The sequence below is a fragment of the Lottia gigantea genome (assembly GCF_000327385.1).
Source record: "Lottia gigantea unplaced genomic scaffold LOTGIsca_38, whole genome shotgun sequence".
Taxonomy (NCBI): domain Eukaryota; kingdom Metazoa; phylum Mollusca; class Gastropoda; family Lottiidae; genus Lottia; species Lottia gigantea.
Window position 1 is genome coordinate 661,983 of NW_008709295.1, and position 15,687 is coordinate 677,669.

Here is a 15,687-nt window from a genome sequence, read left to right on the forward strand (position 1 = left end):
GTCTGCTCCACCCTAGGCCTGTACATTTGGGAGAATCAAACCCCCCCTTCCCCGAAAACTAACAATCAGCTTGCCCATGGATATGAGAGCAATACCGTTTCTTAAAATCATAAATTCCAGTCTGGTTCAATCAGTTTTACAGCTTCCAGTCTGTCAGTTAATGGTCATTTATTGCACGATTTGGGTTAGTCCGTAAGGTTTCTCTAATCTTTTATGTCAGTCGACTTTGCTAAATATTAAGGAGAAAATTGTTCAACCTATTCATTCCCTGCGACCATATGGGGGTGTTAAGTTGGAATAATCAAGTTGATTATTAACATAAGGCAAATTATCTGTTCAAGAAAAACAATAATAACTAACATTTTATACAGACTCTAAAACCCATTTCATAAGAGAACAGATTATGTGTCTTCACGGCTTGTTACCCCCATTCTTGGTCATTAGGTGTCGTAAGATTCCCCGTTTTCGGAAATATAGATTTCCTCCTACTCAATCTCAAGCCAAGCAAATAAGATTTGGGTATCGATGACTCTGTTTAATGTTCATGTTGATAATATACTAATTATTAATTAAATTCTATCAATTGATCATCAAAATTATAATGATTAAGCTTACTAAAATATACACGAAAACAAAATTTACTTTAAAAAATATTATTTCGTTGTTTTGGCGGAATTGAAATTTAGATTCGTAGGTATTTTTTCTGACCCAATTCGGAACATTTGGAGGGTTCCGAATTCGGAAGTTTACACTCACAGATCAATCAATTTTGATGAAAATGGGTGTTATTAGTGAAATTGATATTTTCGATAGATTCGAATCAAACAACTTTTCTATCAACAATTTTTGGAGAGGTAATAACCTTATTCAATGAAAATACGTAAAAGTCCTTTGGTGATACAATAGAAACCGAATTTTCAATCGATTTTGATGAAAGTTACACGACGAAATCTTACACAAGAATAGTTTTGGAGTTATTGCCACTCTCGCGTTAAATTTTTTTCTTCGAACAAGACATTTTACCGATTCGCTATGATTAATGAAATTGATAAAAATTAAACAGAGACTTTTTATCTGATGTTAATTAAATTTTGTGTGATTATTTATATTATTGAGATCTTGGATCTTCGAATTTGACGATTTTTGTTTGTTTAAAGGAGTAATATCTCTTAAAATTGACATAAAATTTGAATCTCAACTTTGGCCAATAAAAGTAAGTATTCATTAGTTACCTGGTGCCAATTACTAAAGAATAGAATCTGTATATAACACGGTACACCCATTAAACTAAGTAATTTTTGAAAAACGCTTTTAAGCAGGTAGATATTAATTAGTTTATGGATTTATTAGATTATAGGGCGATTTTATCATATACCAGGTAAGTCCACTGATGAACAAAGACTCATTTTGGCCAAGTTTAAAAATTTCAATTTTTTCGTCATTTTAAGAGATGACATGCCTTTAAATCAACAATATCTTCTTAGCAGCCTCTGGGTAGACAGCCACTGGTTAATTGAATTTGATAATTTGGATTGAGCCTTGAGATACGTAAGATTGTGAATGAGTTTAAATTTGATGTTTTATCGAATGAATAACAGCTCTTGGTTATTGCTCTTAAGTAGTTAAGTCAGATGTTTTCTAAATAAACCGTTGCTGTCCTTCACCTATTTGAAATTCTTCTGTTTGTGCGCATAATAAAAGCTAAAGTTTCTATCGATTTTGGTTTGATTATTTAGGGTAAGAAGTTTATTACTTTTGGAATGAAAATTATCTTAGTTATTGAAATCAACTGCTCGGATTGAACATGATTCAGAGTTTAGCACATCAAGCCCGGAGCAATGTTCTGCCATGTACAGGCTTTTATGTTGCGTACTACATCCGCAAGAGATGTGGCATGCCAGTACGTCTTTTGTTGAAATATGCCAAAAATATACCGATAACTCCCGATTTGGTGGCAAAGCTGTAATGGACACTGGCTATTGTTACAGCGAAGAAATTAGTTGCGTTGACGCTGAAAAAAAATAATTGAAATGAGACCAACCTTTGCACATGCTATGAGATGGACATGAAGAGGACGGCTGTAAATGATGTCGTTGGTGGTGAACGTTGATATGAGACGGTGGTGTGGTACCAGCTACCTTTGGTCTGCTAGGTTCCAACAGTCCGAGATCTTTGAGAGTTTTATCAAGCTGTTCATCGCTGATTCCGTCTATATCTGGAGGTGACCCTACAAAACAGACCATAGCTTGAAAGGCGAGCTTATTATCCTAAAAGTGTAACATGCAATTGGTTTCTGTCATCAGACTGAGTTTTAAAGATAGCGTAACCCGACCCGAAATCGATATATTATGTTTAATATATATTATACGATATGTATACAACATTAATTCATTTTAAAAAGTAAAGAATATTCTTTTTTTAAAAATTAACCGACAATATTAATTCCAATAAAAGGGGTATGTCCGGTAGCTCAAAATGTGAACTATTAGATAATAATAACATATAAACACCTGAATTTTCTGTTATTATTGTCTTATTATTAGAAAGGTACCGTCTGTAAAATCTGGGTCCCTGAGCTATATTAATAGTAACATTTGGCACATGTTAAAAAATGTCAAAACTTTGAGTACTGCGACGACACTCTTGCTAAACCGGCATTGTTTTTCGGCCCCAGTGTATGTCGGATTACTCAGTGTATATTGCATAAAACGTTAGATAATCCCACACTTTTGTGAAAATCGTTCAAAGAAACAGTAAACAGAAGACTACGAAATTGAGAAAAGGATAGAACCTATATGCATATTTAGTTATCTTTCAAAGAGTAGTCTCTTTGTCAGTACAAAAGATTTAGATTTAACAAAATAAATTATAAAAACGGACTTATTCCACCGTTGCATTTACATGTAAGTTCTTGACCAAATGATATCGAAAACTGGAATGGCGAGAAGTAATAAGAATCAATAGAACACCTATTTTGTTCTTCATTTTGAAGAAAATAAGTGAGCATGAATTCCTTACCTCCTTGGACCTGGTAAACAGTTGATGGTATTGATGGAAGTGTATGTGATGATAAAGTGGATTGATAATTGCTGGAAAATGGCGGATGTTGAGGGTAATATGTTGGTGAGACTGATTGGGACTGCGGGTAATAATATTGTGCTTGATAAGGTGAATAAGGGGGATATCTAGATGATTGGTGTACGTAATTATGTGAAACGTCCATCATTGTAGTAGTTGAACAAGGAACTGAAAAAAAATGTTATACTATGCAGTAAGTGTTACTTATAAATTAGATATCAATTTTACGAGATATGAAACTTAACAATTTCTTCCGCAAGGGAATTCGAGACATACATCTTTTCTCAAGAAAATGTTTCACGGGGAAAATTTCAAGTTTTGAAAAACTTTAAATCAAAAACACAAATTTGACAATGAAAATAGCGACGAAAGAAACTGAAATATATATGAGATTATATTTTTCGAACAAAATTCCAACACGTTTTCAAGTGATCTCTTATTTAACAATGTTCCGAAAATAAGCTACTATAACAGATATAGTAATTGTCAACTGTAGATAAATTATGACTTAATATCAACTATCAATTTAAGCTATATTATGTATTTGTGCGTAAAGGTTATCTATTTTTATCTTTTGCTTTTTATTTTCTATTTTTTGTTTGCTGAATTACAATTTAATTTTTGTTATTTCAAAATTTTGTTTCCGTTTTACACTCTTCCATAAACAAAAACTTAAACCATATAATTCATTCAACAAAAATTTAGAAATAAATAGTAAAAGAAATGCTAATTCAGTAGAAAAATAATGCAGTAAACGAAAATGCCTCTGATTGATTTTCCTTCAAAACTATATTCGCAGTAAATTTTAATTCAATAATTTTATTTCGTAAACAATATTTTAATTCACAAATATATTCAAAGATAGCTTGCCAGGCAAGGTAAACATATCTCCACACAGCAGCCTTGTTAAAACTTTTAGATTCAATAAAGAGCGACATGAACCATAATGATTAATCTGTCCCGCTTCTATTCAATACCCAGAAAAGTAATCAACTCAAGACCTTATTATTATATCAATTCCAATGATCACACAAAGTTTCAAATCAAATGAAAAATGGACTTTATTGAGCGCAGAACATATTGACAGTTAAAACTTCCGGTAAAATGCAAACTTTTCCAATATATCAAATAAATATGATCACACAAAATTTTATGCGTTTTTGACAGAGTCAAGGAACAACTCATCCTTTCACCCGTTCATCAAAAAATCCCTATATTCGAAGTGTCCAAGATTTCATCATTATATATGATTACACCAAATTCCATTTTAATTTAATGGAAACTCAAAAACCGTCGATTGAAAAATCGTTTAATTCAAAGAGATCGTTTGCGGAATTATTCATGGTAAAAGTTAGCTTGCAATTAGTAATACGTTTGACACAGTCAACGCCTCTGTCAAGACGTGGTGAAAAACGAATGGTATGTCGATTTTGTTAACTCTCCCTGCTTGTAAGGTCACTAAGCTCAAAGCAAAATCATTCATTTCAATCCAAAGTTTATAGCAAATTCTTTGTTGTGTTTGATGGGTTTGCTGGCACTGGGAAAGTGAGTGCTTAGGACGAAAATGATGTGCAGGACGGTGTTGATAGGATTAAGTAAGTGATTCAAACCTCTCTCGCTGCTATGCGGTACTGTATGATGATGGTGATGATGACTATGCTCAGTTTTTACTAAACCAGACAATACTGCATTCATTATTTCTTCTGCTTCTCCAGGAGGCGATGAATTATACTGAAATTTGAGGCCACCAAATTTATCTTTCTGACCCATTCTTTCAGCCATTCATCAATAAAAAAAATCTAAAATAGAAAGTGTAGAACCTGACTATATGCTTTACTCAAGTACAGGTATATTATTTAACCAGCCTATTGAGAGTTAAAATTACAGTTCCATCCAAGGGTTGTGTTTCTTAAGTCAGTACACTGAAGCATACAGGGCTACCATTTATTGCCTCTAACGCATTTCTCAATTCTTGGTTGCCTATGTTTCCATGTATTGAAGAAACTTTTTTCGAATCAATCAACTCACAATATCGAATATAAAAAAGAACATATTTATCAAAGTAAGAGACGGTATCCTTCAGAGCACGTAATGTCCAAATTTCTTAACAATTGCCTTGGAACCATAGGCCTACCAAAAGTTCAAGCTGTAGGGAGGGAGTATTCGAAGAAAAAAAATTATACTCGGCAGATATACCACAACGGCATGTTCTGCTGTGGACGTTGTTAAAAAATTTCTTCAACAGATTTAAGTCGGACACTCCCGGATTTTCGTCAATTCACATAAGATAATATCACCCGGTATTTCCTATCAGTTTCTGTTTGTTTTGCACCTTGTGAGGAATCCTGAATTACTTTGTACAGGGGATGCAAACTAATTCTGTGTGGTGGAACCACTGAATGACTGAAAATACTTTATTGTTCGCACTTTCGTGTCAAGAAAACTGGCGTATCTTTCATGTAAAACATATTACACAGCTCTCTTGGATGTATGAAAAGTATATATTCATTGTCTTTGAAAATGAAAAAAAATGTGCATCCCTTTGTAAACAATCTTTTTAGCCGATCTCTTGACATCCATGCAAATGCCTAGAAAGATGGAATATTTTCTGATAAAGCTAATCTAATGTTTGTATTCTGAATGAGTTGACGACACTTGATGTAGATTAAGTCAGTACGTTTTTTTATTCGTGATAAATGTCGACTATAATATTAAACTTAAAAAAAAACTCAAATAAAAGAGTCAAACAAGCTGCAATAAAATGTAATACATTTAAAAACAAACATGTTTCAATGCAATTAATTTTGATCAGTGAAATATAACCCACTTTTAAGACATTTTACATCATATAAAGCATGATATATGGCATACATCTTACAGTAAAGATTTCGACATGTCGTTTCCTCTTTTGTTTATTAATGGGGGTCGGTATGGAACAGAATGAAAGATGGGTTAGATGGTAGATGACAAGTTAACGTCTAGGTAGTTGGATCAGGATCAACTGGATTCTTTTCAAGGCGCCCTCTCTGATAGTTATAAAGACCTATATTGAAAACTCATCTATAAACTGAAGCCAAGTGTACAATCGATAAAGGCATAGCATTTTCCTCATTTGCATTGTCCTCGTTTGATGCTGTATGGTAATGTCTGCTGTCTTCAATAGCCCGATGAAAGTGTGATCTGAACTTGTAGAACGTTTTTGTTAAATCACAGAAGAAACGAACACTTCATTTAAACATACATGGAAAGATGAAATTTAGCTCGTGAAGCAATTATTTCAAGAACCTTTTTGAAATAGGATTATTATTGAGTTCGTAGAGAAAATGGAAATTAAATACAATTCTTTCGTGAACTTTTTTTTAATGAAATTGATCTTCTATAAAAATTAAAATAAACAAACTGAATTTAGAATTGATGATAATGGGTTACCGTTCATCATTACAGATTCCTATCATGCTTAACATTTTTCATTTCACCTAATAACAGATCTTCCAAGAATATCCCCGAATTCTGAAGTACATGTTTTCATTGACTTGTAGTCTTCTTTCTTTTTGTCCTATCGTTCATATGGTGCAGAATAGTAGGACGTAAAACTCCATTTCATTTTTGTCACCTTAATAAATGGCTCAAAAAAAGTAAAATACTTTCTCGCTAACCTGAAGGTCCAGGGTTCAATCCTGGCATTGGTCAAGATAATACCTTCGGATTTTCAACCCGGTTGCTTCCTGCCAGGGATGCAGGTAAGAGCCTGACATGGAAAAAGCTTCAAGTCGTTCTGATGGGACAATAAACCGTGGTCCCGTGTTGGAACATTTGGAAATCGAAAAAAAGCAGGTTAATGCAGCTGTCCTGGCAAATTGTACCTCGGGCGTTGCCCGTCTTCATTAGCCCACATGGTACAGAAAAGTTAGACGTAAAACTCCATTCATTTCATTTTTTAATCAATAACCGCTTAACGGTTAATTCTACTGCGTCGTACCTATGTAGCAAAGAATAAACTTTCACCGTGTCCCATGTGTTAGATTAAGAAAAGGTTAAAACTTACTTAAATAATTACTCCTCAAATTCAATTACGAATCATCTCAACTGCACAACACCCGAATTAGAAAGGAGAAAAGACACAAATTACATAAATGTATAATATTATTGTTGAATGATTTTTTCTTCTTCATTTTTGTGACAAAACGACAAAATGTTCAACATCATCAACTGTCAGATAAATCACACTATAAAAGTATAGAATATCATCGTGATTTTAAAATTATGATAAAACACCATGTTAACCTATATAAGATTTTAAGTATAGACGTCTGTCAGAAAATGATCGTAATTGTCTCATCAAACTACTCGATTTTTTTCCTTTTTCTATCCCAAAAATTGTCATCTTAGAGCATGTTACATATTCTGCACATTTCACTCATAAAAGTTTCAAGTCGCAGTAGATCAAAGAGTAAAAATGTATTTTATGAAACATTAAATAGTGACATGACCCTCTATTGCAGTAACCTTTACAAATCTTCTGTAGCCAGGTGCTTTCATAGTCAGGAGCAAAATCAAATATGTTACGTGCATATCTACTAAATTCATATTTCCGCTAAGACACTCTACACGGAGTGAATGTTTAGACAGTGAAAAAACAGAAAAAGCAGCCACTTGCAAAGTCAGTAACTATCAAAAACTTGGTAAGTGACAATCGGACTTTAAGGTCAATCAACCATAGCCAAATTTACCGTTCGATAACAAAAACCGATAGAAAGGGCAAGGTTTCAAGACATATTACACAGCAGATATATTGTGGCATCTACCGGACAAGAAACTTGCTAGAGTAAAATAAAATATTTATTCTACATAAATCAAATTTTGATCATTACTGAAAACAATATCTTCGATGATTAACACTGAAAATAACACAATAGAGATGGAATGTATTGGAAAGTCAAAGTAAAAGCATTTATAGAAATTTGAACATAACAAACAGGCAGTTATATTATCACATTGTTCACATTGTTAATTCATAAATCTATACCAAGGCGGACTTCTATCGTGACAGCATAAGACGTAATTAATTGAAATATTCTCAACTGCAAACTTGTCAGATCTCATCAATTCACATAAGCATACATAAATTCATCAGCAAGTCGAGGGCAATGACCATGAGTACAGATGGCATAGGTGTCTATTCGTCAGATCGGATGAAACATTTTGCTTCTTATCACAAGAAAGGTTGACGTAGAACAATCTTACATTTTAGTGTAATGGGTTATTAATATCATGTATGTCTTGCGGTAAATTTAGTCCAGTAGATGACTCTTACGCCAGTGGACTCATCTTTCATTATTGAAATGGATGAATCAAGACTATGAAAACACAAGGCAACAACACGAGGTCCAAAATAATGGAAAAGTTTTTTTGTGACGCTAGTTTAAATTATCCAACATATTCATTGCATATTCGACGGTTAAAATGCCGAGATGATCTGATTTTATAGCATATTTACAAAATGATACATCTCAAGTCGACACGCACCTGAAGATTGACTTCTTGTGTGTGTTAATGTCATCTGGTTTCTGTCAACATCAGTATTATGAATATATGTTATGTATATATGTGTAAAACTGTATTTCTCTATAGAGTTTATTGTTTATTAACGTTTACCTTTTGAAACTGAACTGCAATTAATGTGAATTTTACTTTCAATGGTAGTAAATTCATTATATAATGTCTCATCATTACACACCCTTTACTTTTAGCCTGATAGATGAGCTGAGAGCTGGGGAAAAAATTTAGTTTCATTTACATGCCTAGTAGACTTTCTAGAAAAAAAGATCCAAGGAATCTCACTTGTTTTTTTAAAATAGGGATTCGGTATTCAAGTCGATGACATGATTTTCTCAATCATATGTTTTCCGGGTCACTGAACCCAATCCAGCTATTGTTTTTCATATTGCAGCGATGGGGATCAAGATTTCTCAGATGACTGTCAAAATGGCGAGACAACTTCACTCGAAATGTGGTGTTTTTCAGAATTAAATAAAAGCGACGTATTGATAATGAACAGACTTCATCAATATTACAATCAATTCAATGGTATGATTAATGACGAACAAGATGCTTTTCCGATTTTATTCAACGCTCTCGACCATCAAAACTCCTGCTTTGCAACAAGCATGTCCGTGATAACTGGTGCATTCAAGGCTAGATTTGTGTGGCACTCCTGGCTCATCGATGAACAAAAGAATCCTCAATCCATCTTCCAACCCCACTGTAGAAACTTAGTCTGCATGTATACATAGATGAGATTTCGGTCAAGTTTAAAATTGGTAATAATTGGATGAGCGATTTCAATTGACTTGGTATAAAAAAAAAAGGCAAAATATACTACAGTTTTAAACTTGGTATGCATGTATTTATAGATGAGATCTCAGTTAAGTTTGAATTGAATCGGATGATCGATTTTGGAGTTATTACCCTTGACTTAGAAAAACACTTCAAATTTGGCTTGTAACCATTATAGTATCAGACAGGGTGCAGTTTTTTTTATCTGATCTTGATGAAACTTGGTATGCATGTATATATTGATGGGATCTCGAACTTCAAAAATGATAAAGAATGATATTTTAGTTATTGTCGTTGAATTAAAATTCAATGCGTCCAATTTGACCTGTACAAGCTACATTGTTTATCTGATCTAGATGTTACTTGGTATACATGTACATATGGACAAGATCTCAGTCAAGTTCGACATTGGTAACAATCGGATGAATGGTTTTGGAGTTATTGCCCTTGAATTAATCCAATGCGTCTAATTTGGCTTGTAGGCCGGATTCTTTGGGATTTTTTTCTACGAAGTCTACTAGATATGTACTTTTAAATAAAACAAAAATCATTTCTTTGTGAATTTTTTCCCTAGGTCGTGACAAATGCGGATTCGTCTACCAGGCTATTAATGTGGACTGTAATGTTAACCTTAGTTTTGACCAACAAGAGGCCTACTTATAGTTATCTTGTCTTGTGGTTCTATATTTCCGGTTCCCAACCTTGGGTGTTTTCACTCCCTGGAGGTGTCGAGTTGTAGCCAACTGGTGTAGGAGAAGAATTTTGTTTTGAATTGAGAGAGTATCTCACATCACATGCTGCACCTGCTGGAAATGTGGATGAAGCAAAATTTGTTGGGGTGTGAAAGGTCCAGGTGATTGCTCCAGGGAAGTGTAGGTTGAAAAGGGTTGGGAACCACTGTTCTATATCCTGGATGAATCGATTGTTTATTCAATAGTATTTTTACCCTTTTCCCACAAGCATATCACATATAATTTTCACTTGCAATTTTATTTTTGGCAACACTTGCACTGACCTTTTGTTGGCGTTTTTTTGTTGTTGTATGGATATATGTGTATTTTGATGTCTGTACATTCTTGCGGTCATGTACTTAATCACATTAGCATAAACTTGTCCATCTCATACACATATTTTCTACAATATTAAATAAGTGGGAGCTCTTTTATGGATGTACTTCTCTTTTCCTTGATTTTTGCGGCGCTTCAGTTCAAATGCGGGGATCTTTGTCCGGCGATGGTAGTGGTGGGGGATAGAGCAGCAAGTGTATGCGTGATGAAGGCTGTAGCTAGCTGCGATTGGATGAATGGGTGGCAGTGAATGGAAGATGGCATGCTAGGTAATCGTGGGGTACGGGGTGAATGAGCTATTGTGTTCTTTGTGATTTGGTTGACTGCAAATAATTGTGGCGCTCCATTGTCTGCTGGTTCTGGCGTGTTTTAGTCTTTGACTGTTGTTGTTGCTGCTTGTTTGTCGCTGGTCTTGGCCTGTTGTGGACGCCGACTTTTTGCTTTATGTATGCTTTTTCTATCGTTGTTTTGAGCTTGATGAGATCCTTGTGTGTGGGTTTGGGCGTTGGGGGGAGGGGGTATCAATGGTGGTGTTCTTATTTGTTTGGTGTATATATTATTTATATTGTGATAGCCTTACATCTTTTTGTGGTCATGTATTTTTATAGCACTAGCACATGTACTTATTTCTAAATAAATTGTACATCGAAATATTGTGTTTATTTTCTTTTTCTTTCTCATTCATTCATTTATCATATCATCATCACCCGTCTAGAGTAAAGATAGTACCTGTAAATTTTTCTACCGTTTGCCGTTGTCATTTATGCTGGTCCGGGGACTAATAGCAACAGGCGTCTAGGGCGGATAAGGAATAAATCCTTTTTTCCTCATTGCATGACATTTGCCCGTTCTCATTACCTCAGCAGGTGTACATTTACAGAGCATTATTTTGGTCCCGATTGCACCAGATACTTTTTGGTCGATCGGCTGTATTTATTCGAAAAGGTCAGAGCACCCCCTTTTATCTACGCGAGAAAATCGCGTGCGATCGCCTCAGTCCTCAGAGGGTCGGGTACCGAAAAAGTGATCGGCTTCTTGTCAATCGATCCGTCTGTTGTAATGTACCACTTCCAGTCGTCCTTTTTTACCCGATGAGTCCCAACCAATTGACCATTATGGGGGATGAATAACGAAAATTCTAATAATTTGATATTGTCACGTGGTAGAACGAAACCGAAACAGCATTCATACAATACCATAGAATATCGTCTAACAATTAACAATATTTTAGGCGAATAAACATTTCAAACTTATTTCAATGTTGGCGGTTCATACTGCCTACATTGAAACGAAAGATCATACATTTTGGAGATGAAGTCATTCTTTGAACGCGCGAGTAAAATCTGGAGATTTATTTATTCAAAAACAATTTAACGATTTTAAAGGCGTGCGAAAGTCAGTGGTTAAAAACCCTATAAGTGTGAATATCAACGTCCTTAATCAGAATATGTCAAAAAAGTTACGGTTTGCAATGATATTAATGGCAAGTTGATCCATCGATGCGACAAGTTGAATTTTTTGAGTGAAGTTGACTGGCTCTTTAATATTTTTACTTATTGCTCTTGACTTGAAATATGGTAGGTATGCTCTCTTAACATGTTAAGTAAAAATAAGATGAGTTTCTAAAGTGCTTCGTGGCACGTTTAATCTTTCTTGAGTGACAGTCCGTAAAGTTATTGCCCTTGACTCAATAAAGACACAAAATCATCTAAAGACGACAGACGCTATAATTTTTAAATACATGGTGTATTATTTTTGTCTTAGAAATATATTATTGCTTTCATGGGTTATTATAGTTTATTGAGGGTTATGTGTTGTATGTTAACCATGTTGAATAGACTACTACTTGTTAAGTGGTACAATGGAGAAAAAATAACTTTGATAATCGAAACTATAAATTCCTAGAGACGTTATTCGAATAATTTAACCAGCTTTATACAGACTCTCGCAAGTGAACACTAAAAAATGCAGGTTATCTGATTTTGACTTAACTTGGGATGGAAATAAATATTGGTTAAATCTGTAACTAAACATTAATTTTGCTAATCTAACTAGCATTGAAATCTTTTATTGATCATCAGTATGGATTACGCCACAGATTTCACAACTTCCTCTTAGATTATCACATTTAGACATATATACATATCTTGATGTTTAAAAAATAAGGTGACATTAAAATCATTAACAATTTTATGGAACAACAATAGTTGATCATGTTTTCGACAACGTTTGGACCCAGATGTCACAGTTGTCCTTGTTAACAAAACACTATAATCTATTATTGTTGTTCAATATCATTGTGTCAATATCGCTGGTATCTATAACAACTTACCTTCAGCAGAGCGTTTCGATCTTTCTGAGACCATTGAACAGTTTGATATAAACTAGCCGGGTTGGAACACATAATTCTTATTATCTAATTTTATTTCCCCAAAATTCTTAATTAGATACTATGCTATTAGCACATATTGATGACGAAATAAAAATTGAAATTCATAACGAGGAAGTCACGATCTCGAATACTGAATGAAAGGTCAAAGGTTATGTTTACTATTTCAACCAATCAAAATGGTTAAAAATACCGACTATGAAGGAAAGATGCTCTTCATTGGACTATTATACTATGTAAACCCACTATTTACTGTAGTTTCATTGTAATGAAAAGTCCTAACATTTATACTATTGGTTAATTTAATTTTTACTGAGACTATAAATAGCTCTCAAGTGTTACTAAATAAAGGTGCAAGATCTCAACGGGGGATTTTGTAATTTCACATTATTTCGAATTACATAATTTTCATTGGTTTGATAACGGTAAGCAATAATGTTTGGATCTTAAATGTCTTCCACGTTTTCTTGAGAATATGCTGGTTTCCAATCCGTTTTAATAATTAAAATTCATATCTATGCATTCTAGAAAATACCGAAATTATTTTTTATTGTTAAACATCTAATATGATAGTTGATGACTCCGTCAAATCCAGTTTCACAATGAGGGAACATCCGAACCGTAACAAATTAATGAAATGAAGTTATTGAACTGGTTCCAATACCATGTTAGAGAAATGTTGCCTGGTGTAGATCTTATGCCTATCTATTGCTCTGGGACCTAGGCCAGTGCACCCTTACGATCCTAAGTGGCAGTACATAACATTATGATTTCGGTGAAGGGAGGGTTTGAATCTCCCAAACATACAGGCCTAGCACGGAAGAATCACTTTATTAAGAAAATGGCATAAACGATCTGCAAATGATGGTTATTTTTTCTGTTATGACATGAAATTGAATAAAATAATAGGTTTAACTGTAACATACAAATGAGCTTAAGTTTGCTATGAAAAAGGTTCTGTTTTTGTATAATATGTGACCATCATATCATCATTAATAGACATTGGTGAATTTCTCATGCGGACTCTCATATTGGGCATGGACTTTCTTACTTGCTCGATTGCTGGTGGTATGGAAGACAAGAGAGGGTTCTATGTCAGCATTATGATGAATATTCAGACCGATCGGTCTCGCTGTATTTAGTGTCTCAATCCAATGGGCTTCCTTATCTTGAAGGAATTTTGTAGTTTCATTTTCAGGCATGTCAATTACTATGCGCTTAATAGGGGTTAGGATAAGATCATCTGATGAATGGTCTTCCAAGTTGAAACAGGCTTGTCTTTCTCTAATTTGATATCTGGTCTGTAGGCAGGAGAACGAGTACGTAAATTATTTTTAGATTCTCCTACATATTGTTTGGAACAAGTAAAATAAATTTGATGTTTCTCATGGATACCTTTCTTAGTGGATTTACTCATGAAGAAGTGTGTTTTGGAGATAAAGGGACACGATAAGCATCTATTTGACTGACAAGCCTGGGGGTATTTTGACAATTATCGATAAGCCGAATTTTCATTTTGAAAAGAATTACTGGTTCTACAAACCAGTATTGGAACAATTTCAGTATTATTAAGGGAGATAAGAGTTTGTTTAATTACCATGTGACTAAATATATCCGAAAACGAAAAAGGTACGAAAAGGCACCTTAGTCAACTTCACTCAGTCAAAGTTCTATGCCATACGCTCCGAAAACGCTAAGTAGCGTATTCCTCTGTTTTCTTTGCACAGTCTCTTAGGGAATACCAACAGTTTCTATTTTGGTAAAATCCAATTCAGTGAACTCGTGAACATCGAGGGTTAACTTTATTCCAGATTTCTTCATCATGGCTCCAGAATTAATACTAATCAATATTTGACTACAACGTGAGAACACCTTGATAAATTACTACAAAATCAGAAAAATCTAATACTTTACAACCTGGTTGACGATTCATTTGCTGTCCTACCTGGTGATGGACCCAATTGGCTGACATAAATGTATGCCCTGGTTCAAAATATTTCAAGTTATGTCTTAAGTTTAAACATTTTTTATACGCCTACGTGAAATGTGGGGCGTATATTGCCGTCATCCGTGTCCGTCGGTCCGTCCGTCCACAATTGCTTGTTAACACTCTACATGTCACAATTCTTTAACGATTTTGACGAAACTTGCTGAAATTGTTTATTATCACCCAAGGATGAACCCTATTGAAAATCAATAAAATTGAAAAATATTTATTATGAATTACTGCCCTTGTTCTTTAAACCGCGTTCGATTTTTAGCTCGTTAACACTCTACAAGTCACAATTCTTTACTGATTTTGACAAAACTTGCTGAAATTGTTTATTATCACCCAAGGATGAAAAAAGAAAGAAAGAAAATCAATTAAATCGAAAAATATTTCATATGAGTTATTGTCCTTGTTCTTTAAGCTTGTATACACGAAACTTGCTAAAATTATTTAGGATGAACCCTATCGAAAATGTATAAAATCGAAAAATATTTTAGGTTGTAAACACTCTAGAAGGCACAATTCTTGACAGGTTTGGATGAAACTTAGTGAATTGTTTATTATCACTTATGAAAGAATCCCTATCAAAAATTCAAAAAATTACAATATTTAATATGAGTTATCGCCCTCTTTCTTTAAAACACATGCAATTTCCTCGCAGACACTCTAAACGACACTAGTATTACTAAAGGATGAACTCAATGCACTTTAAAAGACACTGTTCTTGATGTATTTTGAAATAATTATTGCTCAAGGTCAAAGGGATGAACTGAACTGAATTTTTTTCTAAAAATAAGTATAAATACTTGTAGCCTAATATTCAAAGA

The 15,687-nt window shown here is 34.0% G+C and overlaps 1 protein-coding gene across 1 annotated transcript; it reads right to left on the minus strand.

Moving 5' to 3' along the window:
- Positions 1-261: 261 nt before the first annotated feature.
- LOTGIDRAFT_163128 (hypothetical protein) lies at positions 262-4,848 on the minus strand (the record flags this gene model as incomplete). The annotated part of the gene is made up of 4 exons (XM_009059194.1): positions 262-332; positions 2,042-2,227; positions 3,019-3,246; positions 4,689-4,848. 4 exons carry the CDS (start codon positions 4,846-4,848, stop codon positions 262-264), a joined length of 645 nt encoding a protein of 214 aa, XP_009057442.1.
- Between the last annotated feature and the right edge of the window lie 10,839 nt (positions 4,849-15,687).